The 20,243-nt window shown below is 33.7% G+C and overlaps 2 protein-coding genes across 2 annotated transcripts; one reads left to right on the top strand and one right to left on the bottom strand.

The window, feature by feature from the left end:
- Positions 1-35: 35 nt before the first annotated feature.
- Positions 36-9,539, bottom strand: LOC116775112 (phosphatidylinositol-3-phosphatase SAC1). Its single transcript, XM_032667931.2, has 14 exons — positions 9,324-9,539; positions 9,065-9,159; positions 7,218-7,336; positions 6,987-7,079; positions 6,652-6,783; positions 6,327-6,435; positions 5,725-5,840; positions 5,217-5,441; positions 4,309-4,476; positions 3,355-3,561; positions 2,483-2,650; positions 1,999-2,100; positions 1,662-1,792; positions 36-1,543 (listed from the first exon to the last, which is right to left on the bottom strand). Exons 1-14 carry the CDS (start codon positions 9,359-9,361, stop codon positions 1,471-1,473), a joined length of 1,776 nt encoding a protein of 591 aa, XP_032523822.1. The 5' UTR covers positions 9,362-9,539; the 3' UTR covers positions 36-1,470.
- Positions 9,540-9,736: 197 nt separating this feature from the next.
- Positions 9,737-18,643, top strand: LOC116775188 (probable ATP-dependent RNA helicase DDX27). Its single transcript, XM_032668034.2, has 15 exons — positions 9,737-9,926; positions 10,198-10,284; positions 10,510-10,642; positions 11,119-11,219; positions 11,536-11,731; positions 12,323-12,468; positions 13,100-13,183; positions 13,763-13,890; positions 14,853-15,050; positions 15,442-15,586; positions 16,171-16,353; positions 16,935-17,115; positions 17,314-17,511; positions 17,980-18,122; positions 18,312-18,643. Exons 1-15 carry the CDS (start codon positions 9,834-9,836, stop codon positions 18,624-18,626), a joined length of 2,331 nt encoding a protein of 776 aa, XP_032523925.2. The 5' UTR covers positions 9,737-9,833; the 3' UTR covers positions 18,627-18,643.
- The last annotated feature ends 1,600 nt before the right edge of the window (positions 18,644-20,243 follow it).

Below are 20,243 nucleotides of genomic sequence, written 5' to 3'. Positions count from 1 at the left end.
CATACTTAAAATAATTTTCAAATAAAACACAGAAATAAGACCAGACGCTTTATTAAAATAAACAATAGAGATAGATTTAATAAAAATTACAAATAAGTTACATTAAATCGTCCACTGAAAATCAATGGGATACAATTCTTACAACATTAACTAATTAGTAAAATTAACATATCTTTATAAATAACATTGGAAACTGTCTTAAATTACAATTGCAGTGAACTCCAACATACATACAATTAAAATTCAAATTTCAATACAATTTCATCAGATATATCCTAATGAAGTAATGATTATATACACGAAAGACTCTGCAAAGTAATATAAACTTTAATCCCGTAACATAAGACATATAATACAGTAAACAATGTTATCATAAAGATGTTCCTCACTCCCGAGTCGTCTGATTTATTTATATTTCACACAAATGTACTTGTAAAGCGTTTATCATATATATGAATATCATAGCAAACATAGGAACACTAATATTATTTTTTTATGGTACATATATAAAAAATATCAAATGCTCAATGTAGTTTCCATATAGAAAAAAAAAACAAGAAAAATTCTAATGAAAAATACATAATAAAACAGCTTTAATCCGTGTGAAATATGTCACATGGGTTAGTAGTGCACATCACAACACAATCAGTATTAGGACAGATAAAAAATACTTGACGGAATAATAATATTACTCAAAAAAATTTATATCAATTTAATAAATGGAATGAATGATCACTCACATACAGATAATACATAGATATAACCAGCGCATCAATTTATCATCAATAGAAGCAGTTACAATATACAGTAGAAGAATAATCAATTTATATTCTGACGGTTTTTATGTATGTATAAAAAAAAGTACTAAATTTTAAAACTGTTTCCATCAATGCAATCACTTTTTGCTTGACTAATCTATATGATCTGTATTATCACAATGAAAATATCAGAAAAAATATATCTCTTAAGCAATAGTGTACTCTAAAATATGAGGTATTAGACACGTTTTCGTTAAATTCATGTACAAGTGCAAAAATACAAAGAAGTTGGCAATATTAAATTTTTTATGTTGGCAATATTGATAATGTGACAGTGCAAAGGTCTTTTGTAATGATCTGAAAATGTGAAGCGGAGTCTATTATTTTATATTATCAGATATAAAGAGGTCAAAGAGTGTTGACAACAAAAATAGACATTTCCCGTATATATTATAATCCGATTAAATCTTGGTATGGTTTTGTTGGTAAATATAAAACCTTTTCAGTCCATTCATACAACTTTTTTCCAAAATCAAATTATCTCATATAGCAATCCATCTGTAAGAACTGTTATGTAAGGTTATTGTATGTATGAGGACATCACAATATCCATCGTGCTGAATGTATTTAACACTTCTATTGTTGTATGTGTGTGTATATGTATGTTTGTGTGTGTGCTACACGACAGAGACGACTAGGAGCGGCTGGTCTATCATAAAGAAGACAGCGGCCTGCGAGGGTTCACGCCTTCTAGTCGTGGCCAGTCCACGAACTCGGGACCATGTCTAAACAAACATAAAACATATGTATATACGTAAACATATATTAGAACCAAAACAGTTAGAACACTAATAAATATGGCATATTTTGTATGCTTTGTATTTTCATATATATAATGGTCACCTGAATATAAAGTTGATAGTGGCTCCTACACATGCCCCCCAGAACATGAGGTACATCAGAAGACCCGATCCACGTGGCAATAGAGTCCCCGCGAACATCATGGACAGACCCACAAGTAGGAGTGACGGCAACTGGGAAAATATTATATATATATAACAAATATATAAGACAATAATATTTATTTCCCTGTACCAAACATGTAACTTGGATAAGAAATGTATACATTATATCAACTTGTCTCTTATAGACATCTCTTTAAAAAATATATATATATGTATATATGACTTGTACATATATATATATATTAGCGTTGTATTAATTAGTCATATTAACTCACAGTAAAATACTTCCAGTCTCGTTGTCTCCTCAGTGGGCATAGTGCGGTGTTGCCCTCTCCGTCAACAACTGTATACTTGCCCAGGAACAGATCTATGGCATCCTGGATATCCGCAATAAAAAAATACAATACATACATTATAATTTTATTTATTTCATTATTTAGTTCTGTATAAGTAGTTTACATTATGATGAATTGCTATGAAAAATAAACCTTGACCAAGGTTATTTTGGTTGAGAAAAATCCTCTCAAGATTATCATCACATATAGTACTCCCAGAGGTAGGTGTGAAAATATATTAACTTGTAAATATCTTAATAACAGTATATTAAGTTAACGATGTAGACTGCTTTGGGTTAAACCGTGTAGTATTGTCTTATACCCATTTTATAAGTCTGGTTTTATCAATCACCAACGAGATTTCCTACTGAGTATTTGTACACTATATATTTGTAGTAACATTAACTATATATATATGACTAACCTGTCTGAACCCATCGCTGAAGTTATTCTTGTAGTATCTGGTGAGTGAGTTGATACCATCTCTCAACAGACCAAGACGGGTCCGTTTGCCAGTTCTAGTAAAATCTGTCTTTAGGGCACCAGTGCCGGAGTATTGAGTGGAGATCATATCTGCATGGTCGGCCCACACCTGCAAAAACAGGTAAACAAAGTGTTTGATACAAAATCTTTCATCAAATGTTTGTCATTTGCCATTTGAATCATGTTGATTGTATCAAAATTATTTTCTAGGAAATATCTGCTGTCTATGTTAGACTTAACTAAAGGAGCGTATTATATATATATATAAATATATTATTAATTCAACTAAGACTAGTTAAAACTAAAACTCCAATATTGAAATTCCACTAACTAATAGACAAATTTAATTAATTTTATCAATGATTTTTTTATTTATATTTGAACCAACTTCTGTTACATTTTCACTTGATGTGTATGTTTCATTAAATTAGAGTCAATTAAGAAAAATACTACAAGGGCATCCGATTCTTTTGGGATGAATACTAAAAATATTGACATAGAAATCCGAATTTTACTTTTCTTTTTTCTTTTTTGGTTGTAATTTTGGCTTTTACTTGTCCATTATCTGAACGAAGTACCAACGACTGCCAAGATGGTACCGTTAAACTAAATGTGGACCTATATACCTAAATACTATCGTGTACGGAGACTTGTTATCTAATAATAATATATTATTTACTGTAAATGTAATAACTCATACTTGTAAATAAAATACAGCAAACTGTCCGTCTTTAGTGTGACTATGCGAACTTTTAGTATGGATATTGAGAGCGATATGTGAGAATATACGAGGTTTAATAAACTAAATATTACCGAATTAAAGAGGCTATCGAAGTGCGTGTCCTGGTCATCATCCGTGGTGACCGCCAGCAGCCTCAGCACCGCCAGGAGTTGTCTCCTCGCCAACAGGCTCTGGACCACGTTAGTGCGGTCGAGACAATCGACACAGTTTGTACGGAACACGCCCGACTGGCGCAGCAGCACCGTCCCGCCGCGCGACACGAAGTAACCGAACTCTGTCTGCAATAACGACACAGATTATATATATGTATTTACGATAGTAAAGGAGCAAAAGAATCCATCTAGTGGAGAATGGTTACCGAGGACCATGAACACCGGCAAAATAAAGAGAATTACGGATGGGTTGCCATTATTTTGCAAGAAAAACCTGTACCTTCGACCCTTGAAAGACCACTTTTTTTTGTTTCTCAGATCTAACTATTTATATATCAGAACCAAACATCCCACTTGGTTTTGTAGAAAAAAACAAATGCCTAACATCTAGCGTGCTTTTTACATCTCCATTCATTCATTCATCAGCTATTTTTCGTGTATTGCTTTCTTTTACTTTTACTGGATAAGCCGCCGTGTTTTTGCAACTACCTCTATAGAGAATTCAGGACATTAGACACATAGTACACGTGTAATCCATAATTTATAGTAGCATAAAGAAATTAAAATGAAGCAGTAGGAACAGATAATTAGAAAATCTATTAAGATAAATTTCATATCATCCCTATTATCAAATACATATTTCAAACCGCTCTCGAGCTACCTACCTAAGTACCTACTATTACCACAAGTTTGTAACGTCGCAGTAAATAATTAATGTTTAGACTTTTTCATAGTTTTCCATATATAAAACACATTTAATAGTATCAAGGTTAATTTCACTGTCTTGGAATGTAATATAACGATTCAAGGGCGCGTATTACACTTCACAGTGTCAAAGCCTCAAGGTCTAAGCATTAAGTGACATCCCAGCACCTGTTCGTGGGCCACGCGATCCAATAACACGGAGAGCCTGTCGTAGCGCATCCGGCGGCACTCCGCGTGGAAGTCGAAGGGCTCGTAGCGTACAGCTGGAAGGGCTGCTGCTGCTACAGCTGCGCGGTAGCCACGCTCCAGCGCTTCTTCCTTACCGTGCTGATCGATCTGATGTATTTGAAGTAGATTCAGGTTAATATTAGAAGATAATTGTGAACAGCTATTAGAATGTGATATTTCAGGTGTTGCAGGTGTCCATGAGTTTTGGTAATAACTGAACATCTGGTTGGACGAACAGTTGTTTGGTCAACTAAATAGAAAGAAATAGAAATCCAGGCCGAAATATCGATAGAAGCTTCTCGACTTCCAGCTGAGATCTCTATGCTATCTGAATATATATAGTTGAATAGTTTGAGGAAAATAGTCACCAAAAAGAATTATGTTATTAAAGAAGACCACATAAGAATAGTATGCAGAAGCACGTCTCTAGTATTTCATAAGAAATTTGAAGCGTCTTTATATAAAACACACTATTTATAAATCATTGTATACCAATGATATCACTAATAGTCGTGGTGGCCTGGAGGTTAAAGGCCCGCCTCTCATACGTGAGGGCGCGGGTTCGAAACCTGGCGAGTTCCAATGTGATCTTTTCCGAGCCATACGTACTTTCTAAGAGTATTTAGACCCCACCGACGGACGGTGAAGGAAAACAATTTGAGGAAACTTGGTCTTATAATTTCAAATTATAAAATTGCAATCGCCAACCCGTTTATCGATTAATGCTCTAACCTTCTCCATGTGAGAAGAGGCCTTTGCTCAGCAGTGGGCTCCGATGGGATAATGATGATGATATCAACTAGATTTCTTATTACCCTCAATCTTATCATATGCTTTGATCAACTCACCAGATTCAACAGGACCTGGTTCCCATACCGCTGGAGCTGATCCCGCAGGTGTCTGGTGTAGGCGGCCACGTGATCCTCCGGAGCGAGAGCTACAGCCGGCTTGTACTTGAGGTCAGGATATTGGCTCCAATACAGCGGTATCGAACCTCTGGTCTGCAGGAATGACGACTTCTCACCACCACGCTCTATGATCTGTTCCGTCTCCACGAAGTTTGCTACGTTGCCCTATAGAAATTGTTTATATTGCAGACTTCAATAGCAAATACCTATTTATCCGAGTCTATTAATTTCCTAATGTATTATGATTGTTGCTTAAAAACGCTTGAATTGTGTATTCTGCCTATCTATGAACACTTTTTTTTATTTTCTATAAACTTTTCACATAGTTTCAAGAATTTTTTATTATATGTATATCAGAACATAGTGTGAAATGCTCTAAATTCCCAATGTAAAAAACAATTCCTCTCCCAATTTTATCCTAATTAATGTGCAGTTCATATCCTTGTACCTGTCCATCGATACCCCTAGTAAACAATCTGGTGCCAGCCCTCTCCACACTCCTCCGGGAGACCAGGGACCAGATCAGCTGATGGCCCTTCACACTGACACGATTCACTGCCACAACTGCTCCAGGTTATAGGAAATATTAAAGGTATTTGTTTTTTGGTAAAAATAGAGAATAAAAAAGTTTTATAAATAATCATTAATAATATAAATCTTAGTATATTATCTCCACCATTACTTGACTGAATTTAGTTGCTGTACGGTTTTAAAACTACCTTTAAAAATTTGGGTATCACTACTCTAGAACAAATTAACTAATATTATAAAAGATTAATTTTTATTTAATTAAAGTTGAGACATTTTTAATTAGCAGACAGGGCACAGAAGACCTTTTCCGCTAACATAATAAAATAAAAGTGTTCTTAATCTAAGTGTACAAATAGCAGTGAAAAAATAATTCTAAACTGTTTTACTTAGACTGATAATACTATTATTATTATCTAAATATATATTTTTATAAAAAATTTATAAAATTTTTTTTTTTTGCAATTTATCTTTCATACAAGAACTGTAATTTTTCTTGACGAGATCTTTATAAAAGGATACAGCCCTGTATGATGGGTAGAGCGAACCTCGCGAACTGCTGGTGAGAGTACTCCTTCAACAGGTGACCGTTCCACAGGAACCTGGAATCAGCTCGGCTAGCCAGCGACATCTGCAGCCAAAAATTTACATATACATACATATATAGTAAAAGCAAATCAACATACAAATTAAAAAATATGATAATAGAAGGGACTTAATAATAATTGTTTAAAAAACTAATAAATTTTTTTGGTTAGGTTGACAATCTTCATGTCAGTATTACAGACGAAATTCTATGTACTGTAACCACATATATATATATATTCAGACAGAGAACATGACATACCTTATGGAAATCCGGTGCAACCGAATGCAATCTCTGCATAGAGTGGGTCAGGTCGTAGCCGTATGAGAAATACATACCAGGAGTATCCAAAGCCGAACGCAGCATACGCTCATATGTGTTATTATCCTCTACCTACAATATAAGCAACATATTAAACAATAAACCATTAAAACTCAATACTGACAGTTTCACAGTATTTTATACACAAATCTTTCTTGTCCAATAAATTTTAAATGCTATGTTTACAATGCATTCATACAGATAGTGCTATATATTTATATATATAAAAACTCCTTTGTATTTAATATCATTATAAAGGTATATTATATACTAACCTGTTTGCTTGTAAGATGTGTATTGGACCGCGCATATGGTATTATGTCTGTGCCGGCCAACTGATATATGTCTTGGCCATTTATTTTACCTACCTGTTGAAAAAAATATATATGTGATGTTATGGTGACTGGCTTTAAATATGCTGATTACATATATATATATATATATATATATATATATATATATATATATAGATGTAATGTATGTAATTTCATGATATTACAACTTACCAGTATTCTATATTTAGCAACAACTAAATATAATCCCGATATGAGCTTGATGGATCCAAGGAAGCCACACACCGGCTTGTAGGCATTAGCCGGTATTGGGATCTTTACTGCATTTATGTCTGAAATAATAACAATTTATTTTCTTAAAAAGTACTCGTAATAATTATATTTTATTCATCTTATTTATAATATTTCCTTTAACAGATATATATATATATATTATTATAATACAAATATGTATAAATTGGCTATATGGGAAGTGCTTACATATTTTATTTTATATCTTTATTGGCTTAACTATAAATAATAAATTTTATCCCAAATTAATTTCTTCATCGAATTTTTTGACAACAATTTTTAGTAATACAAACACATTCGATCATTTTTATGATCTGTATGTTTATCTTATACTGGTTTAAGGCTGTAACTCTTTTATAGAGGGAAATGTGTAATGTGAAAATTAATACATATGATATTTATGGCAGTGACAGCTATAGTCTGCGTTAGTGGACTTCAAATAAAATATAATTGGTAAGACATGGTCTCCCGGGAATAATACTTCTGTGTTATCCCGATATCTGAGCTATATTATTGTAAAGTTATGTCAAAATTCATTAAGTGATTTTCCATTAATTTATCAAACTTTCTTGTTTATGATATTAGTAGGATTATAAAGGTCAGAGATCTTTTATCAGCTGTTTAGAAGAAATTAAGTTGTGGGTACAATAAAAATAGTAATTTTAGCCGATCATTACCTATAATATATATAATGTCTTATTTATATAAATGTAAGTTTGTGTGATATACATATATGATTTTAATAGATTATTCAAGTAAATAATGCTTAAAATAAATTTGTATATTTCCATTTTTAATGCCTTATAAGTCAAAAATACATTATTTCAGCAAAAATTTCTTTTTTATATGAAAGGTGGCCCACTTGATGAGCAGTAGTGACCGTTGCCCATGGACATTCACAACATAAATGTTGCGAATGCGTTGCCAACCTTGATTATTAAGGAAAAGGGAGGGGTGGGAATAAGGAAATAGCAGGAAAGGGTGGGAATGGGGAAAGGGCAACTCACTCTCTCACTCATCGGATAAAACATAGTCACTAAAGGCTACTTCATGCCGATCTTGTGTGAGAGGGTGGTACTTCCCGAGTCGAGCCAACCCTTAATTGATCTGTAGTAACTTGACCACAGCTAGGCTCTACCACCTCATAACATTTCTTAAAATTGAGCAATAATTTTCAAATATGTCAGAAATATTGTATAAAGATACCATACTAGGTTGAACAAGTTTTGTAATAATTTTGATTAACAGCTGTAATTCATCTAATAAGATAAGTTCACACTGAAGTATTATTTATTATCACTTATGACCTACTTAATATACCGATTCAATGTAAAAAATGAATTTTTGTATCCATAGTGAATACTGAATGGGTATAAGTAGATCTAAGACTTTTGCCAGTTTTTTTCATTTATTCATTGTTAGGGAAATAAAACTTATTTAGTTATATCATATATTGCTTTTGATGATTTATTATCTGTGTGTAATAAATGTATATTTATGTATTACCATTTAAATTAGAAAATATAAAATAAACATTCATTGGCACTTAGCAAGCAGGACTCAAAACTACCTTCTAAATATTACATTCCAGTTGCTATATTGTTAAACATAAGTAGTTGCTTTACCCAAGCAGATTTTAATCCCGCTCGTTATGAATTTTGCATTATTAATTCGGCTAATTTAAATGTCGGCTCAATATTGGTTCAAATTTTAAAGCTTTAAGTACTGTTGGTTGTTATGTTATGTTGTGTTATGTCTCATTTTCTTACCTTTAACAGTGGCCTCGCCAGTAATTCTATCAATTACCAGCACTTCAGTGGGATTGATTGTTGGTTCGAAGTAGAACTTGTCTGAAGTAGTGTACCTACAAATATTTATAATGAATTCGTAGTAAAAAAAACTTTAAATTTAATAGTACAAATGTTTTGTTGCAAATATTAATAAGTTTATAAGCCGGAAAAGAACCTATTTAGTAAAATTAATTTTAAATAAAAATGTGATAATACAATTAATACAAAATATACTTACAGTTTAATATCATCATGAATAAGTAATTGATCTGCCATTTTTACAGAACTGTTTTCATAACACACAAGTTTACCTATATCATAGCATTTACAACAGGCTTTCTTCGTTTCTACAATAAATATATTAATAAAAATAATGTGACGTTACAACATCACGTTACTGCAAAATTATAAATCGCTAATTCAACCATCAGTGTTCAGTGATGACACTTCAGATTCAAAGATTACTGTGTCTAACAATTTCTAAGTCATGGTATACGATTTATATTTAAATTCAATTTTTCGCTAGATACATACGCAAATAAAAGTGTGTTTTATAATTTATGATATTATGAGTTTTAATCATATTTTTTTATTGGTTTTGATTACTGAACGGAGGATTGAAATACAAACAGATTAAATAGGAATAACAGATACATGTGTTTTTGACTTAAAAAACTAACCTGAACCGTCTTTAAATAATGAGCTTTCGTTTTAATAAAAGTTTTAGATTTTATTATTAGCTATCAATATGGAAGTAGAAGGGCATCCAGGCCTAATCAAAACTATTAATGATGATGAAGAAGTAGAAGATTTCTCAGAGGAATCTGATGTGGAAGAAGACGTAAGTTGTGCAAATATTAACTTTTCATTCACAACTTACTTGGACATGTCTTTTCCTTATTATTATCCTTCGACATTATTGAAATATATTATTGTAGTACCGCTACTACTATTTTATATAAAAGATTACAAACAATTGCTCTAAAAACTATCAAAATATTGACACTGACATACCTAGGAGTCATAGAATATTGCAAATTGATGTATACTGTAACAAGTAAAAAGTTTTATTTGGGAGGGAAATATTTAATATTATTATGATTTATTTACAGTATCAGCCCACTAAACAAAAAGTTAAAAGACAAGCAGATTTTGACCCTTCATTCAAATTTGTGGGTTCCGTTGATGAGTATAATAAGGTAAGTTTCCTATAAAAACCAATGATACAAATGAAATATTTAGTATCCAATTTTTATATAATTTATATATAAACTGTTGTTAAATTTTTTTTTTATATACAGTAAACCAAACAGTATTTATATATCAATAGAGTTAAAAATTGGACCCACTTTTGTTTCTCATAGGGACCTATATTTCTTAAATATACAGATTTTTTAAAATATTTATTGACCTTATAATTCCAGAGTCCGTGGGATGATCTACATAAGTATATCAAGAGAAATGTTAAACAAACATTAGATCAGAAGATTGAGAAACGACGAGCTGAAGCAAAGGTCAAAGGCAATATTGATGATAGTGAATCAGAAGGAGAGAAAGGTAAGTCAATATATATATATATATGTGATTTTATTTTGATTTATGTCTAGGAGGGAACATTATAAAGTACTAACAATAATATTAAATGATATTTGCTACTTTTTGACAGATACCAAGACAATTAATTTTTTAAAGTATATATATATATGCAGAACTTCTATACTGAGCTCTGACTCCTTTACATGAAAAATAATTGAAATATTATACTTCAATTGATGGGATAAGAGATTGTATGTAATAGTATTTATACAAAATTTTATAAATTATCTCATCGATCACACAAGGTATATGGGAGGCCAAACATTTTATATAATACATTGTCTAATAATCTAATTCCCATGCCAGATATATATTTTTTTTAAGGTTATATATGAATGAGTTTGTACTAATCACCAAATTCAATTCTATGTTCATGAATTACATTGGTTTTGGTCGGAATTGATTGTACTGTTAATTTGTATATATATTTTCCTCAGATGCTGGCCTGGATGAATTCGAAATATCTGACGATGAACTTAAGAAAGATGAAATTAAAACGAAAACAAAGAAACTAACCAAAAAACAGATGTTAGAGGAGGTATGAAGAATCTGTTCTAATTCATATAAAAAAATATATATTTATTTCTCAAATAGGTAAACTATACAAGGAGGGCATTAAAAAAATATATTTAAATACTAAAACCTATTTATATTATATAATTATGATCTCGTAGATCTCATAGAGGAGGTTGACAAAATATATGCAGTAGAATATCAGGTCCGAGGATCCCATGTCTGGGCCTTATTTCCAAATATTTAGTTTATTTTTCAATCCAACTGTCTTCAGTGCGACCCCGTCTGATTGAAAATCTCTTTCTCCTAGAATGATGACAATAATTCATATATTTTCCCAGGAGCTAAAGAAAGATGAAGGTGAAGGTGCTCGTATTGAGTACGATTCTGACTTCTTTGAAGAACCACCGCCGTATGATGAACAAGCCACCTTCTATATGATGAATCTGTCTCGGCCAATTCTGAAGGCAATCGCATCCATGAATTATGTGCACCCTACACCCATCCAAGCCGCGACCATACCTATAGCTTTATTGGGTAAGTAAATGTTTTTGTGTTCACATGTGTTTAAAATATAATTTTGTCGGTGACTTTGTCTGCTTTGTCTACGTAATTCTGTTCTGGGAGAAAATTTTAATGTTCTTATTATAATAGATATATTAACAGCTGTTAGCGACATCTAACACCAGTGTCACGTGACTTCATACTATATACGACCGTTAAGGGCCCGCGCACACAGAGAACGGTCAGGAAGCGGTCAGACTGCCCTCTGTGTGCGTTGTTGTTACAGTCTCGGTATATTCTAATGAACGCTGAACGCGGAACTCTGAACTCCTGACCGCTCTCTGTGTGCGCGGGTTCTAAGGCTAAGCCTAGTGAAGAGGAATATTGTAGCCTATATGCTATTCTGATGACTAAGCAACAATATTGAAAAGTTTCATATAAATTTGTTCAGCATATCTTACATGAAACACGAACAAACTGTCTGATAACTATATGTCGTCGAAAATCCTTTAGAGTTTGGTGTATGTACCAAACATCATTCAAAAAGTTTTAAATGAGTAAGACAATAATTATTTCCTAAATCACTGAATTTTATTACTATTGATACATTTTTTTTTATAACAGGCAAGGATATCTGTGCGTGTGCAGCCACAGGCACAGGCAAGACAGCTGCGTACATGGTGCCTGTGCTGGAGCGACTTTTGTACAAACCTACTGAAAGACGCACGCGAGTACTGGTGCTTGTGCCTACCAGGGAACTTGGAGCTCAGGTGGGTCCTGTGTATAGGTTCAGTCAAGTATCGAAGTAGGGAGCAACTAATAAAGGGAGAGGCCACACCTGGATGGTCAAAAGAAAAGTTTAAAATATTATAAAGCTGGCGAATATCAATAAGGAGGCAAGTAAAAAAGGGAGGGATCAAACTTTGATGGCAACCACAATAGTTTGAAATGAGCTTGCAAATATTAGTCAGGAGGCAAGTAAGAAAGTGAGGGGTCAAACTATGATGGCCATCAGAATATATATAAGTGTATATATATATATATATATATACTAAAATAGAGTAAATATCTAAAGACGCTAGTAATAGGTACCTGTGAATTTCTCTAACAGTAATTTTTAGGTTAGGTGGTTAGCTCTTGCATTGTGTGTTTGGACAGCTGTGTCAAGATATCTTGGGAACCAATTATTAAAGAGCCTTGTTGTAATGATTTGATAATAAATCGATTCTAAATAAATGATAAGAACTTACTATTGTATGTTCCGGGATGCTTACGTTTTTGAAGTTTAGCCTCCCTCAAGCTTTCATATAAGTGGTTAAATGAAAGAATCTATTTTATTTCATTTATATGTTAAAATAAATTTAATTTATATTATTAAGTGTAATAATTGTCATCGTTCAGGTACATACAGTTACCCGTCAGCTGGCACAGTTCACATCAGTTACCATCGGTCTGTCTGTGGGAGGGTTGGATGTCAAGTATCAGGTAACCAAAGACTTAATAAAAATATACAACATCACATAACATTAACATTTTCTATTAAAGTGCTATAATGATAAAAAAATTAGGAATAAAAAAACATTTTAAGTCAGTTTTCTTGATCTTACTTAGGCATATCGAAGATCAGGAGATAAATGACGAAAAGGGTCCATAGCCTTTATGGTTGTAGTGAAACAAAAAAAATTAAAGCCTAGGATCCTATACATAAACCTATCTAATATTTTCTGATCTCATATATGTTGAGCCTTAATATAAGATACAGTAATTATTAAAAAATATATATTTTTTTTTGTTTCCTTATTTTTTTCTATTAGTCTATTAGAAGCTGTTAAGATAATGATCATTCAATATGAATCTCAATAGTTTTTGTAATAAAGTCTCTTTTCATTAAAATACTTACATTTTGATATAAACTTTGTCATTAGAATATATATATTTAAATATTTGTTCATTTTTTTCCGATTATTTGTTTTAAAGAAAGGAAAAAAAGTTCCTAAAAACAGCTGATTAATGAAAATTTACATAGTAAGTTGATATAGGATATTAATAATGTGTTTGGTGTAGGAGAGCGTCCTCCGTCGTCACCCGGACGTGGTGATAGCAACCCCCGGCCGGCTCATTGATCACGTACGGAACACTCCGTCATTCGACCTGAACTCCATAGAAGTGCTCATACTCGATGAGGCTGACAGGTATACTGGGAGACAGTTAACTATTTCATGCTAATCATAAATTGCTGTCACATAAATAAAAATCGTTCCATTTTCAAAAAACGCATATTTTTTTTTTTTAAATAATCTGTTTTGCATGTTAGTATAGGAATTCTGAGAACGTAATTTGATCGTTTTCCTGGAATATAATTTTGTACCGTCACTTTTTTTGATATGCAGTGACTTTGTATATGCATATGTTTAAGATAAAAATATGAAAAACGTACATAGTATGTTAACATGTACCGAATGATGCTGACTCTTATAACATAAACATTCTTTATTTAAGAGACAATGTTTCCAGAAGAATGTCAGTGTATAATTTTGATGAGAGCTCTGATAATGTATAGTAGCCGGCACGTCACTTGGCAAGTTGTTGGTAAGATGTTAGCTCTGGAGTACAACTGCGAGCACTTAACTTGGACTCGTTGTTGGGTTACTGTTACGAATTTTTATTATTGATAAATATCAAAAGTGACCAGTTTTTGTGGCACTAAGTGTACAAGCCCTACTTATCCCCACTACCCCAAAACCTTTCCAAGACACGTGCCGGCAACCACACCATCTTACTGGCCGTATCAATAATACTATTGTAATAAATAAAATTTTTATAATTATATACGTCGGATTTAGAAGAAATTTATTGTATTTGAAAAGAATGACGTCAGCGTAACTGACGTCACCAATGCCTATGTTTTTGATTGTCCTCGAGGTCTTAGGCTATTGAAGGTAGGTTTATAGAAACCCTAACTTCCATCATTGCAACGGCTCGAGCGAGACTGTTTTTAATCTGTACGCTCGCCTCTATTTATACCAACCAACTCGTTGTTATGACTGCACTTGCACACGTGACTTCACCGGTGTTTATGACACCAGATGATTTCAAGTACCGCTATTTTTGATTATTCGAATACGAACTGAGCCGATATATATTTTTTCCATAGGATGTTGGACGAGTATTTCGCTGAGCAGATGAAGGAGATCATCCGTCAATGTTCCCCGAAGCGCCAGACAATGCTGTTCTCAGCCACTATGAGCGACCAGGTCCGAGACCTGGCGGCCGTCTCACTCAAGAAACCAGTCAAGCTGTTCCTTGACTCCAACAAGGATGTTGCGTTCAATTTAAGACAGGAGTTTGTTCGGTAAAGATACATACACATACATATACACACACACATACACACACACATACATATATACATACCTATATATATACACACACACGCGATAATTTTATGTTCTCATATTTGCCATGTAAAGCGTTACTTATAAAATTACAACTTCGTATCAACGTGACCTGGTAATGGCGAACAAAAATCATGAAACTTTTCCCTTCATCTTCTCACGCGAGAAATACTTTTTACTATACAATAAAACAATGTTTATAAATGTTCTACGCCGTAAATAAGGGTGTTTATAATCGCTATTTTGAACTTGAATACGACACGCCTAATAATCATAAAAAAATTACACATAATATATCCTTTATCTGTATATATGTATATGTAAAATAAAATAACCCAATGATTCCAGTATCCGTAAAGAGCGCGAGTGCGACCGGGAGGCGATCCTAGCGGCGCTAGTGTGCCGTACCTTCAAGGATAGGGCCGTCATCTTCGTACAGACTAAGAAGCAAGCTCACAGACTGCACGTGGCGCTGGGACTTTTGGGAATCAAGGTCATTTGATACTAACATATATAACACAAAGAAAAATAGACCCTCAGTGTATTACATTAAGATTTATTTTACAATAATGATTTTTATTGGGTTTGTTTATACGTTGTTTTTATAAACGCAGTGTAAATAAAATCGCTGCAATGTCATTTAGTGAAACCTCCGCTCTCTTATAAAAAAAAAATACAAGTAAATCCTTCATTTATTTATTCATAAAAATATATAAGAGTAGTGTTGCTCGAATTCTTTCATTACCTCTTTTGCGATGATAAATATTTCTCGACAAATTATAATACGATCATTGTAAAATTTTTATTAACTTTTAGTACTTTACTGCACTCGTGCCCCGAACACCCCGGGGGGGTTTCAAACCCACACTTTGAATAACACCATGAGAGTAATAAGAAAAATGAGTTAATGATTTCTTGGACGTAGATTTAACTTATTTGTTATACCAGCAATTAAGCTAATAATAAAGCTAATAAAAAATAAAGTTAATTTGTTTTTTTTTTAAATGTAATAAGTCGTTAAGCATACAGCCACACATAAACTTATTGGACAAATAATAAAAAATATCTGACATCCAGGTGGCTGAGCTCCACGGGGCACTAAACCAGCCCCAGCGTTTGGATTCCCTGAAGCGGTTCAGGGAGGAGCAGGTGGACGTGCTGGTGGCGACGGATGTAGCAGCCCGAGGATTGGACATACCTGGCGTGAAGACCGTATTGAATTTCACACTTCCAGCAACCATAGAGCACTATATACACAGGGTGGGTAGAAACAAAACGAATACTGTCAATATTTTTTTTAAATTTTAACGTCTACAATAATATTGTAAATAGAAGAAAATATTTAGTTTTCTATTAACAGAAGTTGTAATTCATTCTATTCTAGTGTATGAAAATTTGTAACGATCGGAATGTACATAACGCTTAATTCACCAAATCAAGTCGGCCGCGATAGCTCAGTTTGTAAACCGGCAAGTGATAACCCGGTAATCGTAAGTTCGAATCCCGATCGCGTTTACGGGATGTCATTTTGCTTCTTTTTTTTATGAGAAAAGTGGCAAAGGAGCAGACGGCCTACTTGATGGGCAGTACTGACCGGCGTCATCCTTGATTGTGGGAGAGGATGGGAAAAAGGAGAGGGTAATTGGCTCTCTCACTCATCGGACGAAACGCAGCTACTTAAGACTACTTCATGACGATCTTCAGCGAGAGGGTGGTGCTTCCCCGATCGAGCCAGCTCAGGCTCTAGCTGTAGTTACTTGACCACAGCTAGGATCTACCACCTTATAATTACTGTCTATACTGAAGCCACACTCTATGTGCCCATGCCTTATCTTTACTAGGTCGGTCGTACCGCTCGTGCTGGCCGTGCTGGTGTGTCCGTGTCCTTGGCCGGTGAGGGTGAGCGGAACCTGGTGAAGACAATAGTACGTCGCGCACGTCGTGCTGTGAAATCTCGCGTCCTGCCCGCGGACATCGTAGCCAAGTATAGGGACAAACTTGCCAAGCTGGAGCCCGAGATTGGTGAGACAAATTTTACATTAAGGTTTTTTGGTCTCTATCCGTCCTTCCAAAAATATTTGAGCCTTTATTTTTTTTTGGGTGACAGAAATTCCCTAACATATCATCCAATTTCTATAGCCTTGTTATATCAGAATATTTCTATTTAAAAAATATATAATAATACAATTGATTCCTTAAAATATCTAACGCCTGCAACAGCCGCTATACTGGACGAGGAATACGCTGACAAACAGCTGAAGAAGATGGAGAAACAGACTAATAAACTAGAAAGCGCCATCAAGAACGAGAAAACTGACACTCCTATGGAAGCCCCGCGACAACACGACTGGTTCCAGACACCGAAAGAGAAGAGAGAGGAGAAAGAGAGACTAGCACTGACAAAACATGTGGGCAAAGGTAATATAATGTACAAAGGCATTGTTATGTTAGAAACTATGTTTTACACAGTGTAATAATATCGCAAGATAATATATGTATTTGCACCGCGTATAATGAATGATTGGTAGGTGATTATTGATCGGCGCGGTTATACCAAAAATCGATCAGCACGTCATAATCAGTAAGAAGATATATCGATAATTATGAAAGGAATTTTGATATCGAGAGAACATATTAGTGTATATAACGTTTACAAACCCTTTATGTGGAACACTAAGAACAAATAAGTACATGTATATATAACATTTCAATTGATATAGTTTTAGTTGCAACTTTCAATCACACACATGCGCATGCGCATATTGACTTTCTTATATAACCACACACACAAACATAGCATAACTATATAAAAATCGTCTAAAATGAAAAAAATATCAATGTGTATAGCAACTTCAATAATACTCTATACGTTGTAAATGTTAACAGCCGAGAAAACACAGAAAGGTAAAGGAAAGAAACGGAAACACGATGACGACGACTCCGACGACGGAGAGAAGAAGAAGAAGAAGAGGCAGACGAAGCACGTGAAGGATTCAGCAGAAGAGAGAGTTAGGAAGGAAATGGAGAAGGTATGGAAATAATACTTGTATCTGATAGTTCCGAAATATATTACTACCTTATTTATAAAAGTATTCCAAAGTATTTATATAATTAGTATTCTAAGTTACTCCGTGTTACTTCATCTGTCTTTCATTCAGCCGGTCTGGATAATTGTTAATCTGTATTTGACATTTGTATAAAGAACTTTTCTTTTGAAGGTCGCACTCCTGCAATCGAGAATGGCGAAACGTCAGAAGAAGCAGAAGAGAATTCGCGCGGTCGAAGACGATGACGAGAGACCAGCTCAGAGACAGAAACAAGGGAAGAGGAAGAAGCAGACGAACTTCGCGAATGACCTCACTGATGTATCCAAAGCGTCCACCAAGAAACTGAGATATGACGCCAATAGGGTGCAGAAAGGAAAACCACTGCAGAACGGAAAGTTCCAGAAGGGCAAAGCAGTTAAGGGCAAGAAGGGCAAGACATTCGGCAAACCGCAAGCACCGAAAAATACGAAAAAGAAAAATAAATAATTTTATATATAAAATTTTATCTGTGGTTTTACTTACATATTATAACTAATCTGTGGTTATATAAACTTTTTATAAATGTTAATGGTTTTATAACCGTAGACGTATTTAAAAAAAAGTTGTCAAGAATGGGCGAGTTCCATGACATAATAAAATAATTATATAGCTCAATTGGCCTTTAACTTCAAATGTCAAAGTGTAATAGTTTTTATTTGAGCATACTGCTTACAAGTAAGTCTGTCTACAAGTTACTTTAAAAAATATATAATAGATTTTTTTTTATCATGAAGGCAACATATCGTAAAAACTAAAAATAATGAAAGTCCAATTTAAAAAAGTCCAAAAAATAAAAATGTTGACATTGGCAGAATATTCCATGATTCTAGTGCGAATGAAGCTAGAGCATTAAAAAAATAGTCCTTGAAGTGCCTCCGCGCGGTAGAAGTGAAACTCCGTAATATGGAAATGAAAATAGGAAGGGGAAAAATCGATTTTTAGTGTACTCATATTGTTTTATTAAGACAAAATTTATAAACATCGCTTACAATTCACAATTGACCCACTCAATTACCCTCGCTCCGTATCTATTCTCCCTCCCCAGGAACGTTTAACGCCACCTTGTTGGTAGTCGCATTAGTAAGCGTAAATCTAATAAAATTATTTTTGACATTCCCTATATGGTACTAAGTCCAAGTTCATACTGCAAAATCAGTGCACTTATTAAAACGTTATAGGAGATTTAATGTTAATAATTAAAGGGTTGAACTTCAAACTCGAGTAAAGATTTTTATTAATAGATATTATTATTTTAAATCAATCAAAAAAATTAATAAAAATATGGTCCATTAAATGAATATTGGGGCATTAGTTGTCCGAGATTTTATCCGTTTTTTAGGTAATTTTTTTACTGATTATTCCTTCAATTAATTTTAGGTATAAGAATAATCTGTATCTGACTCAGACATTATGTGACACAAGCAGTAAGTGAAAAAATTGTGTACCATACTGGAGTGTTAATAGTTTTTCATTCTCAAATCTCCGCACATTATAGTATCATCATCATCATCATCCTCAGCCTATAGGAGCCCACTGACATGGAGTTGGCGATTTCAATCTTATAATTAGAAATTATAAGACCAGTATCAAGTCAGGTTATTCTATAAGAAACGGGAATGATTTCGTATGTAGTGTGACGATGAAAACTTTGGGGTAATCAAATAATCTTTTCAAGACTGGAACTCATTCAACCTGCACTAAAAATTCTGTATAATGATCGCCTCGCCTAATGCTACGTGTTAGGTAAAAGGAACAAGTCTCAATTTTAGATCCTAACTTCGTTGAGACATTCACCAACACCACGTTTTTGTGTTTTTGCACCTATTAAAACGTTGTTTCGTGGACTTTCCAAGGTTTGACATGTAGTTTTCCTTCTTTATTATATCATGATTCCTACCTTTTCTTCTTTTCAGACAGCTTTGTTCAAAGTCCTCAAGACTAAAATTCTATAAATACCGATGAACATAGTAATCGTGTTAAGAATATTGCCAATAAGCCAGTGCCACACGGCTGGGCAGCGAAATGCGATGTTGCAAATAGAAGACAATGAGTTGTCCGAAAGTA

The sequence above is a fragment of the Danaus plexippus genome, chromosome 25 (assembly GCF_018135715.1).
Source record: "Danaus plexippus chromosome 25, MEX_DaPlex, whole genome shotgun sequence".
Taxonomy (NCBI): Eukaryota; Metazoa; Arthropoda; class Insecta; order Lepidoptera; family Nymphalidae; genus Danaus; species Danaus plexippus.
This window is presented reverse-complemented; position numbering and strand designations above follow the sequence as displayed.

What these genes read in the sequence shown, in the direction of transcription:
- LOC116775112 (XM_032667931.2), bottom strand. Translation starts at nt 9,361, where the DNA reads ATGGCAGATCAATTACTTATTCATGATGATATTAAACT. An exon ending in ATTCATGATGATATTAAACT is followed by an intron (nt 9,160 to 9,323) that starts GTAAGTATATTT and finishes AAATATTTGTAG; the next exon opens with GTACACTACTTCAGACAAGT. An exon ending in TGGCGAGGCCACTGTTAAAG is followed by an intron (nt 7,337 to 9,064) that starts GTAAGAAAATGA and finishes TTATTATTTCAG; the next exon opens with ACATAAATGCAGTAAAGATC.
- LOC116775188 (XM_032668034.2), top strand. Translation starts at nt 9,834, where the DNA reads ATGGAAGTAGAAGGGCATCCAGGCCTAATCAAAACTATTAATGATGAT. An exon ending in AAAAACAGATGTTAGAGGAG is followed by an intron (nt 11,220 to 11,535) that starts GTATGAAGAATC and finishes ATATTTTCCCAG; the next exon opens with GAGCTAAAGAAAGATGAAGG. An exon ending in GACAAAACATGTGGGCAAAG is followed by an intron (nt 17,512 to 17,979) that starts GTAATATAATGT and finishes AAATGTTAACAG; the next exon opens with CCGAGAAAACACAGAAAGGT.